The 26848-nt window shown below is 41.7% G+C and overlaps 2 protein-coding genes across 14 annotated transcripts; one reads left to right on the forward strand and one right to left on the reverse strand.

Annotated features, from left to right (window-relative positions):
* Positions 1-97: 97 nt before the first annotated feature.
* Positions 98-24944, forward strand: cenpf (centromere protein F). Of its 13 annotated transcripts, none has more exons than XR_011086793.1 (46): positions 98-208; positions 616-787; positions 928-1053; positions 1220-1290; positions 1406-1533; positions 1641-1732; positions 1802-2075; positions 2188-2390; positions 2498-2623; positions 2712-2840; positions 2918-3040; positions 3297-3432; positions 3545-3674; positions 3761-4040; positions 4118-4324; positions 4404-4612; positions 4882-5011; positions 5093-5371; positions 5444-5938; positions 6570-6743; positions 6869-7674; positions 7740-7951; positions 8037-8142; positions 8222-8354; positions 8455-8518; positions 8600-8847; positions 8915-9023; positions 9078-9283; positions 9383-9601; positions 9687-9830; positions 9911-10100; positions 10173-10270; positions 10348-10389; positions 10472-11359; positions 11470-11599; positions 11957-12613; positions 12693-12799; positions 12866-13290; positions 14672-14828; positions 18487-18542; positions 19469-19657; positions 20098-20164; positions 20267-20479; positions 21798-23641; positions 23905-23991; positions 24145-24944. XR_011086793.1 is itself a non-coding variant. In XM_049718899.2 (39 exons), the coding sequence occupies exons 2-38, from the start codon at positions 626-628 to the stop codon at positions 12962-12964; spliced, it is 7932 nt and encodes a 2643-aa protein (XP_049574856.1). In that variant the 5' UTR covers positions 98-208; positions 616-625; the 3' UTR covers positions 12965-13002; positions 13202-13618. The 13 variants fall into 13 exon arrangements, 2 of the variants coding, with proteins under 2 accessions (XP_049574856.1, XP_049574854.1); XR_011086795.1 differs by having other exon boundaries at positions 19469-19612; XR_011086791.1 differs by having other exon boundaries at positions 19469-20479; positions 21798-23430; positions 23547-23641.
* Positions 17300-25783, reverse strand: kcnk2a (potassium channel, subfamily K, member 2a). The gene is made up of 9 exons (XM_049718909.2): positions 25548-25783; positions 24338-24444; positions 24135-24247; positions 23529-23619; positions 22847-22964; positions 21758-21918; positions 20273-20459; positions 20061-20200; positions 17300-18783 (listed from the first exon to the last, which is right to left on the reverse strand). Coding segments are annotated over exons 1-9 (1257 nt in total). The 5' UTR covers positions 25549-25783; the 3' UTR covers positions 17300-18444.
* Between the last annotated feature and the right edge of the window lie 1065 nt (positions 25784-26848).

Consider the following 26848-nt stretch of genomic DNA (forward strand, 5'->3'; position numbering starts at 1 on the left):
TTGCTGTGCATATACAGTTACAACGTATCACCACATGGTGGCACTGCTAAACATCAACGAATCTACACCAATCATATGCGCCGGCAGGTCATACGTCACGAGCTGTAGCCAATGAGCGTTGAACTGTCTGAAATGCCGTTTGTTTCTGAAGAATTTGAATTTTCAACGAGACTCATCAACAATCGTCGGAAGGAAGTATCGCGCCAACGTAAGTTTTCTTATTTAACATAGGGTGAATGCATTCATGCCATAATTAAACGCGTTACCCAATGTTTCATTCCGTGCCAGTCCAATATTTATAGTCAGAGTGAAGTTGACTGGTAAAATATTTCCACGTTTAACGATGGAATCACACTAAAGCTAACGTTCAGCTACTTAGTACGTTAAGTACCATTTATCTTATCTTCTTAGGGTCAAACTCCTCACAACCAAAACAAACTTTAGTATTTTTGGACGGGAAACATTTAACATCGATTTAACAATTATCACAATAATAAACCAGATAAACATAAGTCAATCGTCCATTTGTCTTGATCCATTTTTCTGAACCACTTATCCCCACGATGATCGCGGGCGTTCTGGAGCCTTACTCTAACCCAGCTTGTGTTTCATCAGGTGAGCAACCATGAGCTGGGCGGTGGAGGAGTGGAAGGATGGACTTCCAGCAAAGGCCCTGCAGAAGATCCAGGAAATGGAAGTCCAGCTGGACAAATTGAAAAAGGAGAGAACTCAAAAACAGTTTCAGGTTGACTCTCTTGAGGCAGCCCTGCAGAAGCAGAAACAAAAGGTCAGTGGTCAAGAAGATTCTAAACATGGACGATTGAAACGATGTTATTTAGTTGGGGGGCATTATAAGAAGTTCCTAGGGTGCACATAAAAGAGGCAAAAAAAATACAATTTAAATGGTATAGTATTTGTTTTTTACAGGTGGACAGTGAACGCAATGAGGCATCTGTTTTGAAAAGAGAGAACCAGTCTTTAGTAGAGTCATGTGACTCCATAGAGAAAGCTCGCCAAAAGGTTTTGCATGATCTGGGAGTCAAAGAGCAGCAGGTGAGTTTGACTTGAAAAGAACTCCAAATTTGTTTCATTTTCTGCCTCTGTAGTCAGGCCAAAGTGTTTACGGCAAATGTTTGTATTTGATCTCATATTGAAATTGTGTCTTGTTGAGTTTGTTTGCATGTCTAAAATCAAAATGGAAATCTTTGTCTTCGTAAAGGTGAGATATTTGGAGGGCCAGCTTAACACTTGCAGAAACACCATAGAGCGACTGGAGCAGGAGCTTAAGAAGTGAGTTGTGGGTTTCTTTTTTTCTTTGTGTGTGCAAATTTTGACTTAACACAAGCTATAGTAAAATTGCATTGCTAATCCGTTGCGGCCCAAAAAATCTTATTTGGACTTTCAGGTACAAAAATGAACTGGATCGTTCTCAACCTGCCGGCTCTTGCTCCTTGTCATCCTCCTCGGATCTGCAGGCGTTTGTTACTCCACAGAGGAGTTTCTCCACTCCAGTTTCATCTTACAGACCACAAGGTAAACCACTGTAAACCTTTTCCACCTAACTTTTTAAGATTGAATAAATATTGCTGTACCTGCAAGAACATCACAAATCTGACATCAATCTTGTATATTTGCTACAGATAACAAACTGGAGGACCTTCAAGAGAAATATAACCATGAGGTAGAGGAAAGAAAAAAGCTGCAGAATGAATTAAATGTCCTTCAAGTCAAAGTGAGTATGTCAGTCATCGTTACAAAGCTTCTTCCACCTAATACTTTTGCCATTTTGTTTCTTTTGTAGCTGTTGAATCAGTCGTCGGCCAGTGTGACCCACAAAGATATTGCTGCTCGCCAAGCTGGATCCTCTATTTTCCCATGGCAGCAACAAGATCGGACACACATCCGCCAGTCTCAGGAAATTGCAGAAACGCCTCTGAAGAGGCGTGGCACGTCCCTTTGGGACGCACACGAAGAGACGCCCATCAAATCGAGCCAGCGGATGAGCTGTCCCAGAACAGCAGCAGCGAGTCCGGGTGGATCCCACCAGATGGAACAACTGAAAATCCTCAACCAAGGTGCTGTTCACAAATTAAAGTAGAGTTGTAACTTGACTGAATTATTGTCCTGGTGTTTATCTTTTCAGATGGATGATATAATTGAGAAACATTTTAATTATATTTGTTTCAGAGCTGCGTGGCCGTGTGTCAGAGCTGGAGAGGAGCATGTCCAGTCACGAGAGAGAGATTAGCAGCCAAACCTCCAAGCTGCAGGACCTACAAGTCCAACTGACCCAGGCCCGCAAAGACCTGACTGAGCGGGACCGAGACTTGGCCAAGACGAGCCACGAGCTGCGTCAGACCACAGACAGACATCAGCAGCTCGAGGTCAAGGTAAGATCTCACGTCACGTTTCTTTTTGTGTACTACACCGTGTAGAAGAGGAACGTGTGGGATTTTCTGGCAAATGTGTCTTAAATGCTGCTGCTTCTCTTTCTTAGTGTTCTACAGTTGAGCAGAAGCTGAAGCAAGTTACTGAAGAGATGAGCTGTCAGAGACACAACGCTGAGAGCTGCAGACGAGCCCTGGAACAGAAGGTCAAGGACCAGGAGAGAGACAGCCAGAAGGTCCAACGACACAGAGCCCTGCCTGCATCTGGCCTTTTAAATGGGATAAAACTAAAACATAACCCCTGATCATTTTCACTGTGTGTAGGAGCTTGCCCAACTGCAAAGGTCTCATCAGACCTTGGAACAACAATTGGAGCAGACCAGAACCAAGTTAACACAAGAGATCCAACAGTCCAAAAAAGACAACAACATACTGCAGACTGATTTGGACAAAGTAACTCAGCCTGACTTCATTTTGCCATGTTCCACTCTGTGTCATTATTGTAAAATCATCTTCTTGCCGTGTTCCAGATGTGTTCTCAGAGGAGTCAGCTGGAGAGGGAGGTGGAGGAACAGAAACAGAAGCTGCTGCGCTCGCAGCAGAGCCTCCAGGCCAGCCAGACCAAAGAGGAGGACCTCCGCAAGAAGCTAGAGGTCATCTACCTTTTTTTTCACCTGACTTTTGAGATTTGTATTGGTTTAATCTTCTTGGCAATGGCTTCCTGTTTCAAAATAGTGATTTACCAGTCCAAGTTCAGAATTCAATTTTTTTTTTTTTGGGGGGGTATTGTGTTTTCCGCTAGGTGGAGGTAGATAACTGGTTTTATAACGGCTAATAAATGAATACAGTACAAACATACATTATAATAGCTTGTCTGTATCATCTCATTGGTTCCTTTTCTGACTCTAGGAGCATCAGCGAGAGAAGAACAGCACTTCTGTCCAGTTGGACCAGAGCAATAGGCAGCTGTCACAACTTGAGGTGGAAAAGAAGACCTTGGAGCAGACTCTCAAACGCACCCAAGGACTCCTGGATGATCTCAAAGGTAACTTAATCATCGCATTAGAGTAGCGAAGAGCACTATATAGATCCACATACCACCAGTTTTTTTATTTTGGGCCCACTAAGCATTCACCGTATTATCTGTTATTCCTTAGCAAAATGCGAAAGTCAAAAAGAGGAGCTGAAGAGACTTGAGTGCAAACAGGAGCAGCAGTCCCAATCTTCGACGCTGGAGCTGGAAAACCTAAGGAAGACGCTCTCCGACGCTGAGACTAAAAATGAATGGTAGACATTGGGGCAGGAAAAGCCCCATCCATTATTGCTCCTTGATTTAATGAAAGCCAATCAACCTTGTTGCGATCATTTTCTAGGGCCCAGAAGGAAATGCAGAAACAGAAGCAAGCAGAGGAGCAGATGGCCAACAAGTTAACAGAGGCTGTAAAAGAGGGTCAAGAACTAAAGAAAAGTCTTGGTGCGAGTCATGACGAGTGCAAGCAGCTGACACAAAAACATCAAGCTCTGCTGGATTGGAAGAACGAGAAGGATGCACTCATCAACCATGCAGAAGCCACGCAGAAGGAACTCGCTGATAAAATCGATGTATTGGACCAAAGTCTGAGCTCACAGAGAGAGGCTAATGAAGAATTGAAGGTAAAGATATTTATCCAACGAACTACATTGAGTGTGTCATTCTTCATGTCATTCCAATGAGTTTCTCTGCATTGTAGAAGCAGCTGAGGAGTGCAGAGGAGGAGCAGGCCAGGCTGTCAGCACACATTGACGGCCTGAAGGGAGAACTCCTCATCAAGAGTACAGAGCTGGAAGAGAGGGTGCATCAGTACAAGCAGCTCCAGAGCAAATCCTCTGAGGCTGAACAGAAACACACCAAAGATCTGGAAAATCTTGGTGCACAGGTGACCCAACTTGAAAAACAGGTGAACACTATTACTACTGTAAATTTCCTCCTGTAACACTATATTGGTTGGCTTGGCTCTAATCATTCGATCTGTTCAGGTCAAGGAATTGCAATCGCAGCTGAAGAAGGAAATTGCCCGAGCGGAGCACGCCGAGAAGAACATCGCTCAGCTGCATGACGAGCAGCGAGTAGCCGCCGACCTGACACGCTCCAAAGAACAGCTTATTGAACTCGGCCAAGATGAAATACGACAGCTGAGGGAGAGCCTTGCTCAGGCTACTGCAGAGCAGGAAGAGAGAAATTTAAGGTGAGAGAGAGGTTAAGAAGTTTAGGTTGTATCCTGTTGAAGCGGAGGTGGAGTAGACTATCGATTTAATTTCGATGTCAAGATCCACAATTATCCCTATGAATCGCTTTCATTTGAGTCAAAGTGAGTTTTACAAAACTGAGATTCATTTTAAACGGTGCAACAGAGCTGATGAGCTAAAATGATTTCCTGGAAATTTGAAAAGTGCCCAACATTTTAGGACGCAATTAGTCTGCATTGTAACATGCATTGTCGCTTATTGCACACAGATTGTCAGAGGAGAAAGCTGCGGTGATGCGACAATGTGAGGAAAGCATCACAGTGAAGATGGAGGAGACGACGCAAATCAAGCTCCAGTTGGAGGAAACTCAGCAAGAGCTCCTCCTCACTAAAAATCAGGTGCGCTTTGCAATGAAGGAATTAGTGTCTTGATTTGTACAACGCTTCATGTTCCCCTCATTTCACCTCCACGTGTTTCAGATCAACTCAATGGATCAGTTGCTCAAGACCCAAGAGCAATTTGGAGCAGAGCTGCAGAAAAAAAGCAAGAAGATGTCAGAGCGTGAGGAAGAACACAAAAGGATGGATGCGGAAAATACGCAAAAGCTGCAACAGCTGGAGGCGGAGCTCCGGGGGGCGTACGATCATGTGGCGGAGAAGGAAAGGCTCCTTGGAGAAGACAGGGCTCGGCTCTTGTCTCTGGAGAAACAAAATGAAGACTTGGAAAATGATCTCCAAGGGAGGGTGAAAGAAATACAGGTAAAGTTCAATCACATGTTGGAGGAAAAGAATGATTTGTATGTTAATGAGATGATTCTTTCTCCTCTAAAGCTCCTGAAAGATAGACACACTGAGAAAGTAAACGAGCTTCAGGAGCAGATATCATCTTTAGAGGAGAAATTATCCTCAAACAAAGATGCAGCTGAGAAACTCCCACTGCTGAAAAGTGAACTTGAGTTGGTCAACCACTCTCACACCGAGCTCAAAAATCAATTGGAAAAAGAAGTTTCAGAGCTCACGCAGAAGTTGAGCCAGCTGTCTGAGAGTAAAGCAATGGAAGCTCAAAGCTTCCTCGACAAGGAAAAGAGCCTCGGAGAAAAATGTGAAGCCGCAGAGAAAGCCCTGAATGCCACCAAAGCTGAGTTGTGTAACATCCAAACTGAAGTGAAGGCTATGAAGGCAACTCTGTCTGCAGCCTCGCAAGGCTTGGAAGAAAGAGACGCCAGCATCAAGGGTCTGAAGGAGAAGCTGAACAGTGCAGAAGTCGAACATGCCAAGACGACTGAGCTCCTGAAAGAGAAGACGATTGTCATGAACAAAATTAAGGTTTGCTTTGGAGCAATTACACTGGCTCGAACGATCAGTAATCTTAACATTTGTGCTCAAGTGACATGTTGCTTTTAAAACAAACGGATGCTCCTGATTTTTTTTCTCAAGAGTAATTTAAATAACTAAAATAATTCATTTTTATAGTTCAGTGATTTTTTTTAACTTATAATTTAAACCATTTTCCATCTGTTTACCAAGATTAAATAATAAAATATGTACATGAACGTTTATTTCAAACAATTCTACAATAAATGAAATGAAAAACTAACCAGTTATTTAATTGGCAAAATGTTTATGAAAAAGTTACAAAATAAGTCGTTGGAATTTTCCCATTTTATCATTAAAAAAACCTTAAATGTAATTAATCAACCAGTTCTTAAAAAAAACAAAATGCTTCCTAATCAAACTGTTTGTTATTATATCATTTTTATTTATAATGAATAAATGAACCATATGTTTTGTCTTGAACAAAACAAGAATACCTTTAAGTAGGGATGTTTGATACCACTTTCTTTCAGACTGATACCTGTACCAATTTATGGGCCTGTATTTTGGCCACCTCCAGTCTAATCTATTGATTTTATAGTAAAGAGTGATTTTTACATATCTATTTTGTTTTTGCATACAGGTCCAGTTGGAAATGCTTCAGATGGATCTGGAAGACAATGAGACGACTGTCAACTCTTATGAAAGTCAAATTGAGACACTAAAAGAGACCATTCAGTCACTGGAGACGGAGAGAGCTCAAAACCAAAGTCACATTTATGACATGGTGGTCCAACTCGAGGATAGCCAAGCCCAGGTAGACACCAAATATCAGTCATTTTCTCATTTGATACAATCCATACTTCTTGCAGCAACTGGTTAACAATTAAAACAAAACTTTGGGACCAAAATGCTCATTTAAATTTTTTTTATGTCTTTTAGGTCTCCGTTTTGGAAACACGGTTGGAGGAGGTCCAGTCTCAAAACTCCATTTTGGAGTCCAAGTATGTGACGGCCAGAGAGGAACTGACAGAGAGGAGTTGTGAAATAACAAGCCTGGAGGGGGACGCTGTCAAATACACTCAGTTGGAAGATGAAGTCGCCGCTTTGACGGCTCAAGTTGCGACTCTCAACCAGATCATTAAAGACAAAGAAGATGACAGAGAGTCACTTCAGGAGAAGAACAACCTCGAGGCAACCCTGAAGCAGTTAGTAAATGCCAAAGATCAATTACAGACTAATTTAAATGAAGTGAATGTTCAGAAGCAGCAGTTGGAAACAAGGCTGGACGCGTTGCATGAGGAGAACAAACACCTGCAAACCAGCGTGATGGTTTTAACTGAAGAGAAGCAGCAAGCGGAAACACTGACACAACAATTGACCACGCAGAAAGAAAACACACAATCAACATTGAGGCAACTCACCGAAGAGAAAGCCCAGCTCCTCTCCACTCTTGATCTTCTCTGTGAGCAAAAAACTCAGCTCGAGGCCCAACTCGGTGAGCTGGCAAGCAAGCTGACTCAAGCAGCGGAGGAGAAACTTCAGCTGAAATCCAGTGAAGCCCAGCTGATGGAGGAGAAGCAGCGGTCCCAAGCAACCATTGAGCTGCGTGATAACAAGGTGACTTCTATGCAAGAAGAAAAGGAACGGATCCAAAAACTCCTCCAGGACTCTGAACAGGAGTGTCGCAGGATGAGGGAGCATCTTGAAATGACAGAAAAGAGGATGGAGGAGGAGAACACATCCAGGTATGGTTATTATCTGTGTTTATGCTCTTCTGTTAGATGACCATTGCGCCTCGATTGTGTCTCAGGAACCGGCAGTTTGAAACGGACCAGGCTGAACTGCATCAGAAGTTGTCATGCTTACAACAAGAGCTGAGTGTCTTCAAGCACCAGTATGATGTGTTGTTGGAGCAGGTGGCCCAGCAAAACCACCTTATCCAGACACTCTCACAAACGCAGGACCAACAGAGACCTGAAGAAAAGTTGAGCTCCATCGAGCCTGAAGAGGCAGACATCAATGGTGAGTTGAAATAGAGAATGTCAGAAGGGGATTTTTATTTGAACCCTAGCGATGGCACATTGAGACTGACTTAACTTAATTCCAGCAAGCCATGTTCATGCTGAATCCACTGAGGAACCATCATTAGACTCCTTGTCAATAAATGAACCAGACTTGGAGGAACTCTCATTCCAACCTGATGAGACCCCCAGGTATGGTGGTTTAATGTAAACTACTCATAAATACGCAACAATTAGGAGAAATAAAGCTATTCTCTTTTGAATCTTGTAGTGAAGCAGAACCCGACCTCAAACCGGACGTAATCGAACCAGAGACGATCGAGAAACCTGTGGAAGAAGACAGAGATGCTTGCATGGAAGATGGACACGAAATGCAGAGAACTGAAAACAAAGAATTTGATCAGGTATAAAAGAAATATTTTGATTGAGTTGTCCTCCGACCAGTTTGTTACAGAATTTGATTTAGTGGCTGGCTTTCATTTTATTTTTTAAACCCACTTGCAGGATCATGAGGAGAGCACTCCCTGCAGTGTCCTTGAACATCAAGCTGCTCCATTACACTCCTTCGGTGAGTAATGAAATACACAAATATGCAAGCAAAACATATATTCAAAAGTCAAATAACGTGTGTTGATATTCCGTCAAGCAGAGACGAAGCCCATGCAGTTAGAAGAGGATCACGAAAAACTCTCAAAGCTGGACGAGGACGTCTATGCCCTGCTTTCCAAAATTGACCTGCTCAACTCTGACCTTGCACTGAGAAAGGAGTTGACCTCAGACCTCCAAAAGCAAGTCCAAACCTTGGAGCAGAAAGTTGATGCGGCAGAAGAAGCGACGCGTTGTGCGGCAAATAAGCTGAACAAAGTTTTGAAGGAGAAGGATAGCCTCTCTGATCAGGTGGGTTATTGCCGGTCTAGGAATGTCATTTATTAAATTGTGACGTCAATTCTGCATTTGAATTTAGTTGTCCCAGCTGTCAGAAGATCGAGAAAACTTAACCCTGCAGCTCCAAACTGCTAAATGCCAGCTCACTGATGTTATGGAGATGATGGAGGGACTCGAAATGGCCAAAGGTAAAAATATACAGATGAATTTGTGTGTCAATGCTAATCTTTTTTGTTACGCAGGCGGGTGGGACGAGAAGTTCCTCCAGCAGGAGAGCGAGCTGAAGAGAGTTCGCTCCGAGAAAGCCAATCTGGAGCAGCACACCCTGGGCATGGAGTGTGAGCTGGAGGCCCTGCAGGAGGAGCGCAGCAAGCTGGGAGATGAGCTGGAAACTCAAAGGAGGATGTGCTCAGGCTTGGAGCAGCAAATCGAAACATTCTCCTCTGAGGTGGGCGCTCATTCGCGTGCAAAATATTAGGGACACCTGAGCCGCAGAGGTATCCAATATAATTGGGTGGCTCGTATAACTTGTCGTTTTCTTCTCAAGACAATCCATCTGAGATCTGAGCTGGTGTCCTGCTCTGAAGAACGAGACGAGCTGAGTCAGGCCGTGAGCCAGTTGCGTGAGAAAATACACGGGCTGGAGAAGACCAACTGTGACACCCGGTCCTTAATTTCCATCCTGGAGGAGGACATCAGAGCAGGAAAGAGGGAGAATGAAGCCCTGCAGAGCAGCGTAGACAAAATGAAGACAGAGAAGCAACAGGTGCAAAAAGAACTTTTGTTTCGGAATAAGCTCGTCCAAATCATAAAGAATAAACAATGACAAGATTTTTTTTTTTTGTCTCAAGCTGTCGGAGCAGATAAATGTTTTGGAGGAAGCCATGTCTGAGCAGACTGGGGAGAAGGAACAGTTGATTGGGCAGCTTGTCAAGATTAAGGAAGATCGCACGGGTGCCAGTCTCAACACGGAGACCATGTTCAGCAAAATCCAGGTGAATAAGAAGAGTGACGAAAGAGTGGCAATAGACATATAAGCTTTCAAAATGTTACTATCGTCTGTTTCTCTGCCAAGGCTTTGGAAGAAGAAGTACAACAGCTGACGCAGTCTTTAGAGTCCTCTCTCCTGGAAAAGGGAGAAATCGCCTCTCGACTGAATTCCACACAGGACGAAGTCCAGCAGATGCGAAGCAGCATTGAAAAGCTCCGCGTCCGCATCGAATCTGACGAGAGGAGGAAGAAGCACGTGAGCGAACTCCTCAAAGGTAACTTTGGCGTCATTTTTTGTAGCCTTGTCAATTTCTTAGTGGCCTGACCAGGACTTTGCCTGTTTGTAGCTGCTCAGAGGAAGTCTGACTCACTGCAAGACCGCATTGATGCTCTGGAGCGAGAGAAGGAGGATGCAGAGCAAGACCTTGAGGAAGCCGTCCTTCAGGTATTCCCCAATATTTATATCACTAAGAACTGTATAAGACAGAATGTTGTAACGCTTAACTGTGACTTGCAATACAGGCTGAGACCATGAAAGCCGAGCTGGAGGACCAAAGGATAAAGGTACGCGACATTATCAAATGTGGCTGCTTGATAAGGTTTTTGTGTGCGTTTAAACCTGAATTCACGTTTTGTTTGACCCCAGGTGGACGAAGAGAAACAAGATCTCAGAGAGGAGCTCTCGAAGCTTTCTGCCACTCTGGACAACCTGAGGTCTGAGAAGGAGCAACTGGAGCAAGTTCTGCAGATGAAAAACGCAGAGCTTGAGGAGCTGAGGGCTGCTAAGGAGGAATTAGAGCGAGGGCTGGAGAGGGCACAGATGGATCGGAGAGAAGAGGAGGAAAGACAGAGGTGCCGGGTGGAGGAGTTGGAGCGGGGGTCGAGGGAGGAAGCTGAGAAGCTGACGAGGCGGGCCGACGATCTCCGAGTCCAGCTCGAAGCGGCTCAGCAGCGAGAGCTGTCTTTTGAAGACAAGAGCGCAGAAATGGAGAAGGAGCGAGAGAGATTGAAGCACCTCCTGGAGGAGCTGGAGGCCGAGAAACATCTGCAGGAGGAGCTGGAGAAGTGGAAGATGAATGGTGAGGAGTGGGAAAGGCAGAAAAACAATCTGATGACTCGCATTGAGGATTTGGAAGAAGACCTTGTAAAGGCCAAAGAGGCAGATGATAAGGAACAGCTGAAAGGAGAAAATAGACTACTGCTAGAAGAAAAAGAGAGATTAGAGCAGGAGAACAAGATGCTCCATTCTAGTAAGGAGGAGAACATTGCACTGAAGCAGGCGAGAGATAGAGTGGAGGAGGACAGAAACAAGCTGGAGGGGGAAACAAAGACGCTTCAGGCAGCCTTGTCACTGGTGGAAGATGAGAAGAAGAGTTTGTCTTTGGCTCTTTCTGCACTGGAACAAGAGAAACAAAGAGCTGAAGATGACAAGGTGAAACTGTCAGAGGAGCAGCAGAAGCTTCAGTCCACGGTTTCCTGCCTTGAAGAGAAGCTGGAAACGCAGCAGCTGTCCGTCTCGAAGCTCAACGAGCAGGTACGCACATCCACATTTTTAGTATAAAATATCTGGAATGATACTAAATGAATAAATGTGCGTTTATACAAACAGCAAACCTATAATCTAAACTCTTTATTTCCCTCCAGGTGTCCGAGCTGTCGTCTGTCGTCGCTCGTGTGTCCAAAGAGCGAGACGCCACGCGCAGCAAGTTGAACCTTTGGATGAAGACTTGCAAACAGCTGGAGCAAGAGAAGATGCTCCTACTGAGCAGCTCAGGTTCGTTGACTCGACACCGCTCGCAGGGGAGACTCCTTTCATTTCAGTGAATCTCTGATTATTCCAAAGCCACCTGTGATATTTAGAATCCATAAAACTAAATGAGAACTCCTTCCTGATAAACTTATTTAAAAACAAAAATTACAAAAATCCTGAATAGTATTGATGAGTGCAGTGTGCTGTGACTTCCTCTAGATGACACTAATGCCCAAGGTATGAAGTACGTGGACACCTGCTAAACACATATTCAACCCCATAAATGCTTGCCACGAACTGCAGATTTCTGTGATGACATTTTGCAGGATAAAAAAAATAATCCAATCCATTTTTAACATGGACCTGCTCTTTTTCCACCAGATGGAGCGTGCAAAGAAGCAACCGAGGTGGAAAATAAGCAACTGCAAATTCAAACTGAGGAGAGGAAGAAGGAGGTAGAAGAGCTGAAGTCATCCCTTAAGGAGGCAAAAGCAGAGTGTGAGGAAAAAAGTAAAGAGGTGGAGGAGCTCAAGGCAACCCTGGACGCACGCAGCAGAGCTCTGGAGGAGGTCAAAGGTGAACTCAAAGAAGCCAACCAGCTTGTGGAGGAGAAGACGCAGGAGGCAGACGACACCATGGACAAATACTGCAACTCGTTGTTGGAGGTGCGCAAACTGGAAGAGGCCAACGACGCGCTGACGACAAGGCTGGAGTATTTGTTAGCGAGCAAACCCCCCAGCAAAGACAACATCAGCCACTCCGGCACCGCTGACGGTCGCAGACGCTCAGCGAGGTCTTCTACCAAACACCTGGATGACAAATCGGAGAACACAGATCCTGCGACTCCACAGAGGTCACCGCGGGGCTCCTCATCCGGGAAGAGGGCTCATAAACACATGAGCGATAAGGACAGCGCTCAGGAGGCTCTCCATAACCTCACCAAGAAGATCAGAGCTAACACCTCGACCACGCCAAAACCGAGTACTCAACAGGACGATGAGTTCAGGCCTGAGGGGCTTCCAGAGCTGGTGCAGAGAGGTCCGAATGCCCTGCGTCTTTCATCATCATGCTGTTCAACATCTGTAGATGTAGTGGAGTCAAGATTTGTTTGTGTTAGGCTTTGCTGACATCCCACTGGGTGAGGCCAGCCCCTTCATCATGAGGAGGACCACCGCAAAACGATGCAGCCCTCGCCTGGCTGCCAGGCAGACGTCGGATGGCAAGGTAAGCACCAACACACAAACTGGATGTACTTGTTATTCATCATGTTGTTTTACTTGTCACCTCCAGTTACTGCTGCCTCCTTCCTCGACTGACAAGTGCGAGGAAGCCGTCACTCCTCGTTCGCAAGTGTCACCAGAGGAAGGAGACAATTGTCATGTTCAGTAAAGGCAACTCAAAACACAGCACTGAGGTTTAGATGGACGGTACGTTTACCGTAATTACGCTGCACTCCTTTTAGTCATTTCTGTCAATCCTAACAGCTAGCAACATTTCTTTATTTAACTTTTTAGTGTTTTGGTAAAAGATGAAAAGCAGGGACAAAAAAAGCCTTTTTGCAATATAAGACCGTAAGCTTCTCTGGTTAGCATGTACCACTTTGAATTTTTTTGTATTTTGGTATAGGTGATGAAAATGAAAATACGGCATGTATTACAACATATTAGTAATAGCCAACATAACAGCTTCTCAAAGTCTTCGAACACATTCCTCAGGTGTGTAGATCAATTTCACGTTGCATATTTTTGTGCTGTATATATTTCTCTGTCCACTCAGCCGTGAGTCGTGTTTTCCAGGAGCTAGTCTCCTCCTAACGGCAGCTACCTTTTCATATCCTTTTATGTGCTTAGACTGCTTGACATTTTATTGATGCCTGATAACTTTTGAATGTGTTTTCTCTAATCACAGATTTACTTTGTAGAATATTTGAACTCAAACGCTTTTTACGTAGAAGATGCTTATTGTTAACGTGTAGGTGTATGAGCTCACTCGTCATTGTAAATAACTTTTTAATCCCCCACTAAACTTGTTTAAACAACCTGATAGCGTCTATAGTCTGTTTTGAGCACTCCAAAATCAAGTTGTTGTTGTTTTTTTAAATATATTTTTAGCATGACTAATTATGAATTATTTTTATTTTATTTTTATATTTATTTATTATTACTTTGTTGCGCACCCAGTTAGGAAATGCAGAAAATGTTCCACCGCTATGCCTCCCTTGTCTCAAATAAGCATCAGATGTTAACTAAAAAAAAAAAAATATATATATATATATATACATATATAAATTTATTTAAGTGCAAATAATTGGTTACTGCACCTACCACTTGAATCGTTTGGACTTTGAAGGGAGAGGAAATGCTCAAAATAAGCCTAATTATCTGTACGTGTGTTAGTTAAAGACATTTCGTGTTTCTTTTAACGTGGGTGGAGCTTTATGATGCAGTCAGATGGCTTCTGGTCAATAGCCATCGATCTCCTCTACTTATAGACATTAAGGTTATCGATGTGTCAGCTGAGGTCATCGTGACCTCTTGACCTCTTTAAGCCGATGATGGCAGCATTCCGTTCAAACATCTATAACTCAGCCAGTTTAAAGCACCTGAGAGCAGTGAATTGCCAGTTATGGGAACGGAGAGAGAAGGATGAGCCAGTCGCACACACCTCAGAGTGGATAATGTTGATGCCAGTACCAACTGTGGCCCAGCACACGGGAAAAGCAGGGCTGTGTTATGACTGGCGCCGACTGTCAAACGTGTTTGTGTACGAGTGTGTGCGTGTGTCCGCAGGCTGGATGGACAGAGCTCCCGACCGTCCCACCTCTGAAGCGTATGCATGAATTGAGCCATTCTCTGTCCAGCAACGCTGTATAAGCAGCAGCCAGTGTCAGGAAGTGACACCGGACCGCAGAGAGAACACTTGATCTCCTGCTAGAACATTTGATTTGCCTTAAAACAACACTGTCGCAACATTACTGGATGAGCACGAACCCTGTTTGCCCAACTGAATCTTTTGTTTTGTTTTCTACAATTGTTGGACTGATTCTGCTGTATGAATATGAATACACTTCTTCAGTCAGCTTATACTCCATTCCAGACAAAATGGGAAATCTTGAGTTTTCCCCCGACCTCTGACCAGGACAAGTGCACTGCAACTGTACTCAAACAGGGAGGGTCATCTCACCAAGCCAGAAAAATAAAAACAAATCTACTTGGACGCCACTTGACAAATGCATCCCGCAAACCAGTTAAAGGTAAATTTTGTACAGTATTTTCATCTATCTTTATTCAATCAATTTAGTTATTCAACGTAAATTCACATAACACAATGTGACTTGTACTGTATGCCTGCATAAGAATGCTGTTATTCTGACAACTATATTCCTTTATATCAATATGGAAAATTACAATGGCATGATTGCTGGAGGTCAAAATGTGTTTTGAGCGAGCAAATCGGCCATCTTTGTTGTTTATATTCACCTGGAACGCTTTGAGGTTGCAACTGGCACAATGTGAGTTGGTTACATTTTATTTACACCCTTCCAGGAATGTAGCATTAGGTCCTTGTCACCAAGGGGGTGTCAAAGCACTACTTTTATGTTACACAGAGTTTAGACTCTGCACAGAAAGCAGCCAATGTCGTTTTTTTTTTGTTTTTTTTAAATAATGGAAAACGGTTTCCAAAAGAAACTCTGAATACTATGAGTGAAACTTTTGAGTATCCAATAGACACGTTTTAGTGGTAGTTAATTTTTGGATCTTTACTTATGTAGCTCAAATTACCTTAACATGCTTAAAAAAACATTTATGTCAAACTGCCCCACTGATGACCAAGTCTCAAGAGATTATCTGCATGTCGACCTTAACATTATTAACTCATATTGACTTGGAGAGGTCCTCATGGCTGCAAACAATTACACATGCCGCAATTGAGCCATTCTTCCTTACTAGACTGCAGGCTTTCTCCTTTCTTCTTTTGAGCAATAGTAAAGAGCGGACTCTGCATTTAGTGAACCTAAAATAGGAAAAGGCTCATAAAAGAAACTCAGTACAAGCCTCTGGATGTTTTACATCATTTGATTTCTGTAGTTATCTTGGCAATCATTTACCCTGCCTGAGGGGTTGACAAAAGCTAGTTTTGGAAGGACCAAACGATGCATGCAGTCATCTTGCAAGGATTTAAATATCGCTACTTACTCTGGAAAGAATATGAACTGCAGCTTCATTTTAATTCATTCAAAATGAAGTTTAAAATCTGGCGCAATGATAACTTAAAAAGTCTCTTGCTTGTTAAACTGAAAAGTATTGACTGTGTTCTTGCTATCCTGGACGAAATCATACTAAACTAATGAAATCATGTTATATAAAGTTTAATGACTGAAATAAATGATGACACAGCAAACATGGACAGAGGTGAACTTGAATATATTTTCTAATTATACAAAAATTATATTTTTACTCTAAAAGACATTCACGTGGCAGTAGTAGAAATATGTCTTAAAAAACATGCAGTGTAGAAATACGCGCAAAATTCATGAAATATTCCTAAAACGCATATTGGGCACATGTGGCAAAAAAGCAAAAAAAAAAAACGTCAACATTGGTTTCATTTTTATACAGCAACAGAAGCAGGATATCTAAAAAATGTAAAATAAAAACAAAATGAAAGAAGAAATGAAATGAGACACCAACTAGCATGTTAGTACCCCACTAATAATAATAATTCAATAAACTATACTTTTTAAATATCCTTAACCATTCATAAAACTTGAGTTTTCATTCAAATTCTTTCTTGACGTACGTATGTATCGGTCCAGAGATAAAACATAAATAAAAATATCACTTTTCACTTTTGGCCATGTGCACAAGTGTGAGTGTATATTTTAGCACCATAGTCCGTCAGAACTCACTGTGTACAGAGGAGTATTAGGGGGAAATAGAATTCAGAAACACTATGTATATATTTCTGCCTTGAATAAGTATTCAAGGAAGAAAACAGTTAGTTTGTGTGAAGTAAATAATCTAAAGATGCAATTTGGCATGTTTTTATGAATCTGAAGATAACAATTTTCATGTGAATAGTCTTGAGATTAAGATAAAAAAATCAAATTAAATTAGTCTATAATATTACATGCAAAGAAAGTCACAAAAAAGGTCAAACATAATATGAGCATAATTTTTCAGTTAAATTTCTAACTTTTTTTCAGACTAGTTGGGCCCTAATACTCCTTGGTACAGTTGTAAACAAAATCAACCATAAACATAACAAGCCTTTTCGTTTCTTCTACATATGAAGGCGTTCCACAGGCGTACTTGAGTGCAGCAGTAAAATGGGATGGACTGCATAGCGCCGCAAACTGTAGCCTGTCGTTACGTGCTAATGCTGTAAAAATCAAAGTGCATTTTTAACTGCAGGTGAAGGAGGAAGAGGCCTCCTGTTTGTGTCTTTGAGCAGTAGTAGGACAGTGGCTCAGGATCATTTAAGTCAGTGGAAGGGAAGTCAACACAAAGTATGAACATTTGTGGGTCAAATGTTTTCAGGCTTTTTTCCCCCCTCGACAACTGAGGTTAAAAATTAAATTTCAAAAGTAGAAAAACTATAATGAAAAGGATTTATGCAAACACTGCATAATTCCTGCACGTTGCCCTAATGTGACAAAGTTGAAGTAGAATCGTTTGAAGTTGATTATCATCTAGTACATTTCGACATTCGCATGGCAATGTATTCCATTTTCCATATTCACACATATTAAAAAGTCCGTCTGTTAGTATATGCTTTAGAGTTCTAGATGTACCATGTTCAGGACTATCCCAAAAGTATTCCAAGTCTAGGAAGCATTTCTCTCAAGTGAACACACCCTGGTTAGGATATCAGAGCCCAGGCCTAAATCCACTTTCCAACATCCAAGTTATTTGTAAAAAAGAGTTTGCTAATATCAAGTCAAGCAGTTCTGGGTCTGATGGATGGAAGGTTGATTTTCGGGGAGAAAAAAAGAAATCTCACTTGTAAGGTATTCCTGGAACTGAAAAGTTTGAGGGCCCCTGTTCTAATCAAATATACACTAAATGAAGAAAAAAAAGTATTAATAGTTTGACCCTCTTATTTAAACAGGCTTTCCACATTCACTGTAATGAAGACCAGAAAAGCTGTGAGGCTCAGAGAGCCAATAAAGTATAACAAGGTTGTTGTTTTTGTTGTTTTTTTTGCTTCACACTTAAAGGTCAACCTCTGAGGCTTGCGCTTGACATTTCAGCAAAATGAATGACTTTAAGGCACCGTGACGATTGGATTAAAGCGTCCGTGTTGCCACGTACATGCCCTGCAGTTTCTCTTCCTCCTCACCTGAGAGTTCTGAAGACTATCACTCACAGGTGTGGGATTGGCAACAGAATCCAAAAGGTTATTCTACCTTTTGATCAGAAATGGTGACCGCATCCAAAGTCCAATAAAGCAAGCATAAAAAAAAAAAAAAAAATGTTTACACTGTATTATTGAAGGGTTAAAAAAAACCAAAAAAACAGCCGTAATCTTTAAATTATTTCTGGTCATCTTTCTGTTTCAAACTTGCAGCAGCTGTTCAGAAGTTAACTAAGGCAGTGGTTCTCAAACTGGTCCCTGGTTCTGGCATTTAGGGGTATACCTAGTGCTTTTGCTTAATTGATGTGAAGATTATAGGGGTCCTCAAGACCCAAATAGTTCGAGAAGGATCGTGTATGAAGGAACTGTTCAGATTTGTTCGTGCTTGGGTATTTAGTACATGTTGCCATTGTTGATTGTCCAAAAAAACTGTATGGAATCTGTATGGAGGATAACAATGTCCACCATAATTAGGGAATCTTTTTTTTTGGTGGCACACTACAAAGTACCTTTCACTTAATGTGTTCAATGACGGCCATATCGCCTCTTTCCAGGTCTAGACCGTTCATAAACAGGCCGCAGTTTCGGGTCAGATGTGACGTCAGCCCAGGTAGCCCCGCTTCTTTGTCGCTCTTTTCCCGTTCCTCGCTATGATTGGCTGACACCGTCCTCCGTGGGAGCGCAAATTCTGGGGCTGGGCTGAAACCGAGCTCTGACGACAGTTTGCGCTTAATGGAAGCGGCCCGTTGGAATTTATCATAAATTTCAACGCTCACTCGTCGGCGCGTTTCCTTCAGCTCCGCTGACACGTTGGCTGTCCATTCGGCCGCGTGAGCCCGAATCTCTCCAACCTGCAGAGAAGATAGTTGCAGTTAGAGATATAATGAGCAAAAAGACAGACAACCTTAATTCACAATTGTATGATACCCCCCCCCCCCCCCCCCCCGTCTCAAAGTCATAGGTGCTTGGAAAATAATCCCGTTCTCACCAAGGAGTTATTTATTTTTTATTATCATTAGGAGAAATTATTTTTATTTAAAAAAAAAAAACATGAACCAGGTTTGATTACTGACGCTACAGGGATAGCTAAAACCCCGTTTTGTGAGGGCATCTTAGCCAATCAAAACTGCGATTATTGTTTCTGTAAAAATAAAATAAAAAGTAGATGTAAAAATAGCATAGGTATAATAAACACAATAAACAAAACAAAAACAGTAATAGGAAACATTGCAGTCCAGTGAAATTTACATTAAGTTGCTTCAAAAACAAAAAATATTGCATCTTTAATTGTATATAGTATCTATAATATATTATATTGTTTTGCTTTTTATTTCTACTCATAAATGTGGCTTAATTTTTTGCCAAATAACTATTCTGGCTCGTGTAAAACCTGTCTCCCCTCTGGAGAAATGTCCACTCATTTGCATAAGTTGTGTTATATTTATAGCAGCAATGAGTCAAGATGCATGTTCAGATGAGGCTTTATGCAAACTTTCTCTGGAGAGACTCAAACTAATAACCTGCTCGTGTGTGTAGGTTGCGTAAAGTCTATTGGATCAGAGAAGCATTTCATCATTGAAACCAAGTTAGGAGGGTGACAAAAGTCTGCTGGGGCATGGCGCCACACTTGGAAATGAACAACTTCTCCATTACAGTACAAGACACGGCACTGAAAAGAGGGTGTGCTATGCTACATAATATTCTGTATTAGTGGTGGACAAAGCGGTGAGTCACACACGCGGTACTTCAATCTGGGTCAGTTCTGTTTTCCTAAATTGTTCTCAAACTTTTTACACAAGTATCACCATAATGCTCAGCAAAATACAGTCCCAAAATACAAAGGCTGAGGTTTTAGTCCTAAAAAGTGCATTAACTGTCTTGAAGTTAAAGATACAACTTAAAATTTAAATACTTAAAAAATGCTGTAAAGTACATAAAAAATTAACTTTTTTTTTTACCCTAATCTACAACTGAGCTTTTAAAATGTAAAGTCAAATATCCATCCAGCCATCTAAATCTACCCGTCCGTCCATCATCCACCCATCTACCCGTCCGTCCGTCCGTCCATCCATAGCATGTATAATACTGTGTTGAATATAAGGATAATGTAATCTAATAAAAACTAAACCTCTTCTTTGGTCCTCCTGGAAATGACTCTTAACCAGTCTCCAATCATGCTGAGGATGGCGGCAAAATAGGCAAGTCCGACCAGAATCCAGAACCACACTACCGGTTTGTAGTAGTCCAAGTACTCGATTTCCGACCCTCCTGGAAGTAGAAGTATTCATTTAATCACACGTGAGGCAAGTAGCTTTTTTTTTTTTTTCTTAACAGTTTTACCTGCAACAAAGTCCCCGAACCCGATGGTGGTCAATGTAATGACCACAAAGTAGAGCGACTCCAGCGCTGACCAGCCCTCAATGTGTTGAAAGATGACTGCCGGGAGCGCCACAAACAGTAAACAGCCAAAGAGCACAAACAGCAACGTAGATATGACGCGGATCTTCGTCTGACTGATGTTCCAGTGCTGCACGAAACACACATGAGGTGAGCACACATTATGCGACTGCTGATAGAACTTTACAGAACATGGGACACAACAGTTGGGTCCACTTCTTTCAATTTGTTCTTTAATCCAGCCCACTGAGCATAACATAGACAAAAGACAACAAAGTGAAACCATTTATAATTTAATAGATTATACTTTACTACTTTAAATAAATAAATAAATATTATTCTAATAGGATCTACAATAACAGCTTCATTAAAAAGATTTCTTTAACAAAGATAACTTGCTAGTTTTGATTGAGAATATTCATTCATTTGAGAGTTTCATATTTTTTTCTGAATAATTGTTATATAATTGTTTGCAGTAGTGTAAAATTACCCAGCAATATGCTGATGGGTGCTTTCAATGCCTTATTTATCAGAGTCAAAATATTAGAAACAGCTCATCGTATGAAGCTGTACAGTTTTTATAGCAGTATGGAATACATCTACAAATAATGTCATTTAAGATGACTCTTTCATTGATTACTGAATGTCTATTAAAGAAAACTCTGTTTCATCATCTGATTGATTATCGCTTCTAAAATGTTTTAAACAAAACAATCAAAATTCCATGCTAAATACAGACATTGTGCAATATGACATCACAATGAATGCCCTCGAGAGTGCTTGTGACTGACACTAAAGCTGTCGTCTAAAACCATTTTTGTTCAAAGCCATTAGGCTTTTAGGTGGGTGACACAATGAAATTTTGTCCCAATTGTCTGCAGCCTTTGTCGTCATCATATTTGTCTCAGACACCCTCGGGATCCTTAAATCATTCAGAACAAAACTGCAGACTGAACAACGTAAATTTAGGCATGGGCTATAGAGTCCAGCCCAACCCTTGACTGATTAAAGAATCGATTAGATGGGTTGACATTATGGTCAGACTCGGTCATTGGAAAAAAAATCAGCAATTATCTGTTCTTCAATATAGTTCAATATAATTTTATGTTGGTGTGAGTGGGTTGCCAATAAAACCATACTTCACGTCCTGTCACAAACCTTTAGTGTGTGAATGAGTAACATAAACCCTAAAACTCAATTGGAGACCATCAACCTGAGCTTTGCGCAGGATGTCACTTGTGTGACGGTGATTAGTTGACAGAAGGGTCACTAAAGTTGCTCCAGATTTGTATTAAGTTATATGAACAAGGTTGTTTGTCTTGTACCTGAAAAGTCTTGGCGTGTCACGCTGTCAAGAGTGCTTTTGTGTAAATTATTCAGAAGATCTTTTGCGGACTGTAGGTGTATGCAAGTATGACCTTCACTCACCACAAACATCTTCTCTACTCTGGCGATGATCTTTCCAAAGATGGTGCCCAACTGGTCGCCCACTCCGGCTAGGAGGAAGCCGAAGAGTGGGATGCCCAGCAGAGCGTAGACGATACAGAAGATTCTCCCGCCCTCAGTGTGAGGAGAGATGTTCCCGAAGCCTGCAGAGAAGACGGAGAGTGGACTTCGCAACAGGTTTTAGGTTTTACTATTACTGCCATCAAGGTAGTTACCATTGCAAGGTTGGAATTCAGCTTCACACTGCTGGTGTTATGTTGTGATTTTCTGGAATGCCATTTGAGTATTTATTTAAGGTACATATGCTTCCAAACTCTTTGTCTTGAAGCTGTGATGGAGGGCAGGTTTATTGTAGTCCTACTGGCTACTAACTCCAAGTTGAAACAATTGGCGGGAGACAATTGTGGTAAGTGTGGTCCAATGCTGATGAGTTTAAATGAACATTAAGCACAAAATTGGAGGAACCAAGTCAATAAGTGGAGCACTGTCCACAGTACAAAGAGTCATTGGTTGACCTTGCAATGTCGTAATTGCATTGGAATCAGCTGCCGCCAAAGAAGTCACAAGTCAAGGGAAGCAAGGGAAGGGAGAATGGATAAAAGCAGGGAGTAAAAGAATGTAGTGTGCATGCACACACACACACACACATATGGCCATGAGAGTGCAACTGTGCACTAGTATGATTACTTGCAGGAAGCAGAGGTCAGATCGATGACAAAAGTAACGTTCTCGACGTCCTACAGTATTAAATCTGTTATGTAACAGCTTATTTGGGGAGTGCGTGCACACACACACACACACGCACACACACACATGCACACACACGCGCACACACACGCACACACATGCACACACGCACGCACACGCACTCCAACCAAATTCAATACATTATTTTTATTATGAATAGCAATCAATTATTATTATTATTATTATTATTATGAGTAGCGATAGTGTGTTTGTGTGTGGGTGTGGGTGTTTGTGTATGTGTGCGTGCGTGCGTGCGTGCGTGCGTGTGTGTGTGTGTGTGTGTGTGTGTGTGTGTGTGTGTGTGTGTGTGTGTGTGTGTCCTACCAATGGTAGTGATGACAGTGCCGGCAAAAAAGAAGGCAGAGCTCAGGTCCCACAGGCTGCTAGGATTGGTGAGCGTCCCAACAGGGTTCACTCCCGAGCGGATGGCCGACACGACTTGCTGGAGCGAAAAGAAGAGGCAGACAGAACTTTAACTTACAGCCGGAAAAAATGTCTTGACAGTGTAGCACATTACAGTGGAAAGGCAGATCAGAATATGATGAAACATGTGACCAAAGTTATCCATAGAATTCAACCAAAGCTACACTAAAGGTCAATTAGACTTATTTTTACACTCATGAGAGACTCAAAAATGTTGTACAGCAAGAAGACGACTCAAATTCAGAAAGTCTCCTTCTCTATCCTAAGAACTACTCCTCTGTCATCAGAAGGTGAGTAGTTTTATTTTATTAAGTATTATTTCTATCCAATAATTTCTAATATTGGAAATGATCATGAATGCAAATCATTGAAGGTCAACAAGAATCTCTTCATAGATTTTGTTCAGCTTCAAAGGTTCCTTCGTATGAGAAAACAAGGAGCTGTCCAGGGTGCTGATTCTACTGCAGCGACAACACACAAGTCTTGTATATCTTTAATTATCGTCTTACTTCTTTTTTTTTTTTTCAAGAACAAATTTGAACAGAGATTTGTCAGCATTTTTACACAAATTTAAATATTTCACCTTAACCAGATCCTCCAGCTGGCTGTGGTTAACACAGGGGTGTTTGGCTAGAAAGTCCAACTTTTGAGTCAAGATGGCCAAGCGTTGAGCACTGATGGAGAAAGATGGCAGAAGTATTTGTCACAACTTTTCACCTCATTCAAGTCATTTGCATAGACACAATTATAAATGTTTGCTTCAGGGCACCAAATCCAATTATCTTTGCATTTGTTGAGTTGCTGAACTTTGAACTTTCCTGGATTTCCGGACCCAATTAATTCTACGACTACTTTTCCTTCTACCAATTATAGTAGCTGGAAGGAATTTTGTGTCAGTATTTGTCAGTTATCAAAATAACTGATTTTCACCCGGCCGAACTTTTTGTTTGTGGAAACAGGTTCGCCTGGACAGCACAACCAGCCTCTCAAAAGTTTTGGGACCCTCAAAAAAAGCATAGCAGTGCTGTAGGACCCTCTTTACCCAAGTAAGTTTTTTTTTAAATGCAGGAGGTATTTTATTTAAAAAAAAAAGTTAATATGAAAATTACAAAAAAAACCTACAAAGTACAACTGTATTTTAAGTTTTTTAGTTTAATAAAAAAAAACATGTTTTAATACTAGTTTTTACCTCTCATGAGGCTGTTCCAGGGACCTGAAGACGGCCGCTCCCATCACCAGGTAGAAGACAATCAAAAGAAAGATGGCAGTCACAGTCTTCCTTTTCATCACCGTGGCAACCACCTGCAATACCTCAACTGTTCAGTCAGCCAACACGTGCGTTGGAAAGAAGGTAAGGAACGAAAGCATGATGATAGTTTCGTCGCGTCCTACCTCGCTTTCCTCTCGTGGAGTCAGCGTGATGGACTTTGTGGAGAAGGAGAGGCGGGGCTTGGTGTTGTGGGTGGCTGATTTGGGGTCCAGTAAGTCTGGAGCTGCCACTGTTGAAGGGGATGAAGAGGGGGGAAGAAAAAAAAAAAACATTGCCTTGAATTGTGTTTTCCCACACTGTCTCACTTCACTTACTGCGGCCATTTAGTTGTTAATTTTAGAAGTCTTTATAAATAAATCACAGACAAGGCTTTGAAATGGCCTTTCAGTCTGAACACAAGCAAACACATGAATCACTCTCTTGCCTCTTTTTTTAATGACAACATTTTAACAAGTAGAACTACACAGTAAACACGAGTGAATGCACACCAAAAGCAACATTTAGATTTGCTTCATATTGCAGTATGATTGTGTTTTGCAAATATTATACACATTAAATAATTTTTAGCTCTCCAAGTACCCCAAACAATGAAGTAGCATCGTAGGCCTAAGTGTTCAGCAAAAACAAGAGACATTTTCTTTCAAAAATATATTTAATAATACTATGAGCCACGGTAACATTATGTACAGTTTGAGCAAAATATATCCAATTAAAACATGAATATGTTTATATGTAAGTGATATAAAAATTGTAACATAATGATTGTTTGAAATCAAACCGCTAAAAAATACGTAACAAATGTGTGGTACTGGATTAAAAAAAAAGTTGAAGCCATTTTGACGCTATGCAATCAGTGATCGCCCCCACATACCACGAGAGGGACAATGAATATGATTTTTTTCCCGTGTCTGCAATAACTACAGTGGTTTATAAAACTAAGTACAAAAAGACCTCAACCTTATTGTTGCTCTGCTATTTTTGTTGCAAAAACAGACAATCATCATAAAGTATACGTAACATCCACCTGCCTGATCTAATGACATACAATGCAAAAGTTGTATTAACAAACTAAACATTATCTGAAAAATAACTGTCAGTGTGGCAGCGTTTTAGCATTTTTATGATTGTAATAATATAAAATAAGACCATTATGCTTGTAGAGTTTTGGGGTAGACTCTCACCCAACAAATTAAAAATATTTTGGAACGTTAGAAGTAGAACATCTTGTGCAGCTGTCATTATTTTAAATGTAATGTAAAATATAACTGAAAAATACCATCGAAAGAACAGATTTCAAGAATTAAAAAAAATATTACAATGACTGCTACTCACTCCTGGATGAAGCCTATCCAATGCCCTCCGCGCTCCTCTTCTCCTCATCTGACACCCTCACTGCGTTGAGGGGAATTGTTCCTCCTCTTGGTCTCTCCTCCCTGTGATACTAAGGCCTCCTCGTCTTCCTCCCCCTCCTCGTCTTTGTCTCACCTCCGCTGGGGCCAAGCCAGCACCTGAGTGGTGTAGGAGCTCCACGTGTGCTTGCAACACAAGTGTTGTTTTGCTCTCCGGCATGCACGCTGCTCCACTGCGCTCCCTGAGTGAAGGAGGGATGGGATAAAACAGAGGGAGGAGCAGGAGGGGGAGAGAGATGGGTGGAGAAACATACACACACGCATGCACAAAGAATGAATTTCTTGACATGACACACACACATTATCACATGTGAATTGATTGAATTGGCCCATACTTTATTCCCCACCTAACATAATGAATTATTACAAAAGTTTGGGATCACCCAGACAAATGTATTTTTTTATGAACAACATTCATTTATACCCTAAGGAATTGGAGTCAGAGCTTGTTGTTAATTCATTTTTTTAAACTCATGAAAATATGTGAACTAGGACTTGGCAAAAAAGTCATCATCCATTTGAAAGGTGCCCGGAATGTGTAGCGGCATGCTGAGCTGGCATTGCCATCCGCATGATTGGTGTCCCCGTTGGCTCCCTGACACTGTTGAGTCTTCTGCTGATCATAAATTAAGAGCAATTTAAATCTTAATGTTTCCACCTGCTGGCTCCCCACCAGAAAAACATTCATTACACGCCCATTTACTCTGCCAAAGATAGGCATGTGTGGGTGAATGTGTGTGCGTGTGTGTGTGTGTCACATTTAGTTACACACTCAATGATGTGCACGGCACATGCATTTGTTTCTCTAGCGTGTCTGTTGCGTATTTGATGCAACACAGCAGAGTGAGAGCACCACTAAATAATTGCATCATATGCAAATAAATGCTTAGTGAATCTGCGAGTGCATTCTTTATGCTGACCACAGGAGGAAGACTCCAACAAGTTGTCAGGTAGAATCTAAATCTGTGTGAAAAAAATGATTGAACATGCCAAATATATTCAGGTGACGGGTGGTCTTATGCACTTGAAATAAGTGTCCACAAATAACTCTGTGGCCAAATGAGCATTGAAAGCTGCAGGTCAGAACGTCTTGGCAGCACGCTGGGCTGCAATTAGTCTCCCATGTTGAAGCGGAACTGCCCTCTCAGTGTGGGTTGTACATGAAGTACACTCGTGTTGCCAGAGTGCAAGAGAAACATCCTCTCTGTGGCAATAGTGCAATTG

The sequence above is a fragment of the Syngnathus scovelli genome, chromosome 4, assembly GCF_024217435.2.
Source record: "Syngnathus scovelli strain Florida chromosome 4, RoL_Ssco_1.2, whole genome shotgun sequence".
NCBI lineage: Eukaryota > Metazoa > Chordata > Actinopteri > Syngnathiformes > Syngnathidae > Syngnathus > Syngnathus scovelli.